The sequence below is a fragment of the Carlito syrichta genome, unplaced genomic scaffold (genome assembly GCF_000164805.1).
Source record: "Carlito syrichta isolate Samal-C Ts95f unplaced genomic scaffold, Tarsius_syrichta-2.0.1 Scaffold316027, whole genome shotgun sequence".
NCBI classification, from domain to species: Eukaryota; Metazoa; Chordata; class Mammalia; order Primates; family Tarsiidae; genus Carlito; species Carlito syrichta.
This window is the reverse complement of record NW_007260123.1, coordinates 21887-27230: the sequence shown is the minus strand read 5'-3', so window position 1 is coordinate 27230 and position 5344 is coordinate 21887. Positions and strand designations below refer to the sequence as shown.

Here is a 5344-nt window from a genome sequence, read left to right as displayed (position 1 = left end):
CCTACTGGGCTCCAGCGATCCTTCCGCCTCAGCCTTCCAAGTAGCCGGAATTACAGGCATGCGCTACCACGCCCGGCTGATTTTTTTTTTAATTTATTGCAGAGATGAGGTCTCATTGCCCAGGCGGGTCTCGAACCCGCGGGCTCAGGCAGTCCACTCACCTCAGCCTCCCAAAGGCGCAGGATTACAGGCTGAGTCACCGAGCCCAGCAATTTTTTTATTTTTATTGTAGAGATGAGGTCTCGCCAAGTTGCCCGGGCTGTTCTCGAACTATGGGCTCAGGCAATCTGCTTACCTCGGCCTCCCAAAGTGCTGGGATTACAGGCTTGAGCCACTGCACCCGGCCTTTTTTCTTTCTTTTTTTTTGTTGAATCAGGGTCCACTCTGTCACCCAGACTGAAGTCCAGTGGTACAATCGTGGCTCACCACAGCCTCAACCTCCTGGGCTCAGGTGATCCTTCTGCCTCAGTCTCCCAGGTGGCTGGAACTATAGGTGCGTGCCACCATGACCAGCCTATTTTTTTTACTTTTTGAAGAGACCAAGTGTCACTATGCTGTCCAGGCTGGTCTTGAACTTCTGGACTCAAGCAATTCTCCCTCTTCGGTCTCTCAAAGTGATGGGATACAGGCATGAGCCACCATGCCTGGCTTAGCATGTCTTTCGATGTCATATTGGAGTAATGGTTCCCAAACATGAGGGGGTATCAGAGTCAGAGACTGCTGGGTGCCACCCCACAATATTGATTCAGCAGGTCTGAGCAGCCCAAACACATGCATTCCTGACAAGGAATAATCAGATGGGGCTGATGCTGCAGATCGAGGGACTTACTTTGAGAACTGCTGTCTCACAAGCCTGCCTAGGTCATCTCACCTTCTGGGGGATGTGGCTACTTCTTACTACTTCCATTGATTAGGACCCAGACTCTAAAGTTAAATGTTAACTTGTAAAAAACTGATCCAATGTAGTCAATTTTTGTCAGGTCGAGAGAACCCCAAAGATCATAGATTGTGTCATCCTGTATGACATTTAACTAACTTGACAATCTGACTTCAGTATCCCTTTTTTCACTGACAGTTATTAGGTACAGATATCGATGTCTCACACTCTCCTCTGAACCAGCTTCACCATCCTTCCAGTTCTTTCCTTAATGAGTTAAGTACAAGTCTGACTAATGTTCAAGTCTCATTTGTATGAGAATCATGTTTTCACATGCTGAAAGGTACACTTTGAGCCAGGTACAGGGGCTCACACCAGTAATCCCAACATTGTGGGAGGTGAAGGCAAAAGGACTGCCTGAGCCCAGGAGTTCGAGACCAGCCTGGGCAACTTGACAAAACCACATCTCTACGATAAATTTTAAAAATTAGCTGGGCATGGTAGCATGCACCTGTAGTTCCAGCTGCTGGGAAGACTGAGGCAGAAGAATCACCTGAGCCTAGCTGGTCGAGGCTGTGGTGACCATGAGCATGCCAGTGCACTCCAGCCTAGGCGACAGAGTGAGACTCCAACTCAAAAAAAGAAAAGAAGGCCAGGTTCAATGGCTCAGCCTGCAATCCCAGCACTTTGGGAGGCCAAGGCGAGTGGACTGCCTAAGCCCATGAGTTTGAGACCAGCCTAGGCAACTTGGCAAGACCTCATCTCTATAATAAATTAAAAATTAGCCAGGCATGGTAGCATGCCTGTAGTTCCAGTTACTTGGAAAGCTGAAGTGGAAGGATCGCCTGCGCCCAGCAGCTCGACGCTGGGGTGGCGGTGAGTGTGCCAATGCACTGTAGCCTGGGTGACGGAGTGAGACTCCAATTCCAAAAAAAAAGAAAAGACAAGTATACTTTGAATAAGTGGTACATACCCCCGGTTACCCACATACTCTTTCTTCGCAACATAGTGAGTCCTGATTTGCTCTGGTGGCAACACGCCTAGTTAAAACATTTGATCCCTGAGGCTTCCCTGCATCTAGTGTTAGTGTCAGGAATGTGACTTCTCTCTAGCCAGTGACACACCGGCAGTAGTCTTTAGGGATGGCATCATGCCCAGAATGCAAAGGCAAAAGCTCCCAAGGAGAAATCCCCTCTGCTTTCGCATTTGTCCTGACTGGAATACAAATGCAATGCATAGAGATACAGCAGCCATCCTACAACCTTGAGGACAAACGCTACAAGCTAGGGATGGCAGTGTAGAAAGCAGATAACATGAGACCAGACCAGCCATACAAGCCCGACACTGTCTACCTGTGGACTTCTTTTGATGTAAGAGAAGAAAGTTTTGAAGCCAGTTTTCTAAATTTGCAGCATCAGAATGCATTCCCAAATGACAGAGCACATGCTCTAGCTCTGACCAGCCAAAGAGCTGCAAAGCGCTTCTGGGAAAGACTCCCTGCTCCTTAAAAGACACAAAGAGATAACCCTCTTTTTGCTCATGGAAAATACCATGTCTGGATTCTTATCTAGAGGGGTAACCACCATTCTGGGACCTGCATCCTGGGTCCTAGACCACAAGGTGGACCATCAGGAGAGGGCAAAGCCACAACCCGAGATGGCAGAAGCCAGAGCCGGAAGGACTCAGGGTCTCTGAGGCTCGACTGAGTTGGCTGACTGTCTCAGGCCTGGAGCTGAGCTATCTCGGGCCTCTTGTTGTCAGAGATGATGAACTTCCTCATTGTTTAAGTCAGTTTGAGTCAAAATTTTCTGTGACTTGCCCTAAGGGTAACATGACCTAACTCCATCACTCACTACGAGGAATCTATCCTAGGGAAAAAGAACTGGAAAAACGTCTGGTCGGCTGCTGCCCCTCCTTGGGAGCATTCAAGCACCCAGCTCCAAACAAGAGCCACAGCTGGTGCAGTGTGGCTCCCTGTGGCCCACTGTCCACCCACCTGCTCGTTCTTGTGCTGGGTCATGTGGGACTTGAGCTGGAAGTAGGTGCCGAACTTGCTGGGGCAGAACTGGCACAGGTAGGAGCTGTCAATGAGGACCACCTGCTTGGGCTCCAGCTTGTCCCCCTCATCCTCGCCTGCTGTAGGCAAGGCCTGGGGCTGTGGCGTGCTGGGTAGGGGCTGGCCCAAACCTACGGAGAAAGCCGGGGAGGGAAGTTTCAAGGAAGAGTCAGGACCAGCAGCCACATGGTTCAGGAGGCAGCCACAGCACACCTACTGCATGCCCCTCGGCGTTCACGCTCCACCCACATGTGCACTGCTGGACGCCGGCTCAGGCGTGTGCGTGAATACAGCCACTCCAGGTGCTCAGATACAGAGAGGATTTCTGACTGAGAATCAGTTACAGCCTCAAGTCTCCCCTCTTTGGCCTTCCTCTCCAGGCTCAGTTCTAAAACCACTCCTGGCTGTGCTCACAGCACATCCCAGTCCCTTGTTCTCGCCACCGTTACCTGATTCCCAGTCCTCCCATCTCGACACCAGCCTCAGAGCCCTCAGTCTTCATTCTGCAGGCCCAGCCACCTGGCACATAGTGGGCCTTCACCAACATTTGCTAAATGGTTGAAACTTTGGTGCCAGGAACTGAAGGAATTTTGAAAGAAACTGAAGAAATGCTTTCTTCTCTAAGGAGCGCACAAGAACTTAGAGGGTCACAGTAAGGCTAGTTCCAACAATAAGCACTGAGAGAAGGTCAACTAGAAATGACACCATGTAGCCTGCCCGGCAAAACACTCCCTCATCAGCTGGCACGTGACTGGCAGTGCTCGCCCTTGGGGCTATGTGGGAAGAGCCTGGGCTCTGGCCTTTCACTATCCGATCCATAGTCATGAGCCTCATGTGGCTACTGAGAACTTGAAATATGGCCAGTTCAAATCCAGATGTGCTACAACTGTCAATACACATGAGATTTCAAAAATTTGGCATAAAAAAGAATGCAAAATATCTCTACATTATTAATAATTTTTCTATATTCCATGTTAAAGTGATAATATTAGCCAGGCTTGGTGGCTCAGCCTGTAATCCCTGGCTTGGGGAGGCTGAGGTGAGTGAATTGCCTAAGCCCACAGGTTCGAAACCCGCCTGGGCCACTTGGCAAGACCTCATCTCTACAATAAATCAAAAATTAGCTGGGCATGGTAGCGCAGGCCTGTAGTTCCAGCTACTTGGAAGGCTGAGGCAGAAGGATCACCTGAGCCCAGCAGATCAAGGCTGCTGTGGCCGGGAGCGGCCACTGCACTCCAGTCTGGGTGACAGAGTGAGACTCCAACTCAAAAATAAATAAATAAATAAAGTGATAATATTAATATATTGGGTCAAATAAAATATATGATTAAAATCAATTTCATCTTGTTGAAAAACTGCTCTTAATGTAGCGACTAGAAAACATTCGATTTCATATGATGCTCCTATCGTATTTTCACTGGACAGTACCGATGCAAACCTTGTAAGTCCTTAAGCCCCAGGCAAGAGAAAAACTAAGCCAACGTCAGGAAAAGATCATTAGCTCAGGGACAAGTGATGGCTTAGTTGAGAACCTCATAACATATAAAGAGCTTTGAAGACCAACTGCCCAAGGAGGTCAAATAGGTTGCAACTCCTATATCACTACAGTGACTGCCTGGAGCAATATATTGACAATAGATTCTGAGATAAAATCCAGGTTCAGGGGAAATAGACAAGTGACTGATTAGTAATGTCTGCTGTGGGAACAGTATTGGATAATGCCACATGTGTATTTGTCATCCTTCCTTTCATCCTATGCCCCATTTCATAGATAAAGCAGACTAATGTCCAGGGAGGGCATGGAGGTTGCCCAAGGTCACAGAGCTAGCAAGAAACCTGTGAAGCAGTAGAAGTGTGGAGAGAGTGGTGTTCCCCACTTTCACCCACCTGTGTTTTCCTCGTCCTCCTGCCTGCTGGGGTTCAGGGCCATGACCTGTACGGTCACAGAGTTGCGAGAAACGGTGCTGCCACTGCGCCCTGGAGGCCACACCTTGTGGGTCTGCATGTGTTTCTTAACATTGGACTTCTGGGCAAAGGCACGGCCACACGCTATGCACTGGAAGGGCTTCTCACCGGTGTGGCTGTGGGAAGCAAGGCCTGTCAGCACCCTTGTGCAGGAACGGGGGGACGACTGGGCCTCAGCCAGGGCTTGCAGTCACCAGAAAGGCACAGAAGGAACACCCAGGCGCTGCCAGGCACCATTATGACCAGGGACAAGCCCTCCTGCTGAGGTAGGCAGAACAGAAATGATCCCATTACTTAGCTGCTGATCAGCCAGCCCTGGAGTTGACTTCTCTCCAGTCAGCTTACACCGTGAAAGAAAGCATTTCCTAATTGTTTAAGCCCATTTCATTTTTTTTTGTTTTTTTTTTTTGAGTTGGAGTCTCACTCTGTCGCCCAGACTGGAGTGC

At 49.3% G+C, this 5344-nt stretch overlaps 1 protein-coding gene across 1 annotated transcript in view; it reads right to left on the bottom strand.

The window, feature by feature from the left end:
- ZNF341 (zinc finger protein 341) overlaps positions 1–5344 on the bottom strand; it is a 51245-nt gene that overhangs the window by 25447 nt on the left and 20454 nt on the right. The window contains 2 exon segments of the mRNA XM_021706809.1: positions 2874–3064; positions 4821–5014. Coding sequence (XP_021562484.1) covers positions 2874–3064; positions 4821–5014 — 385 coding nt within the window.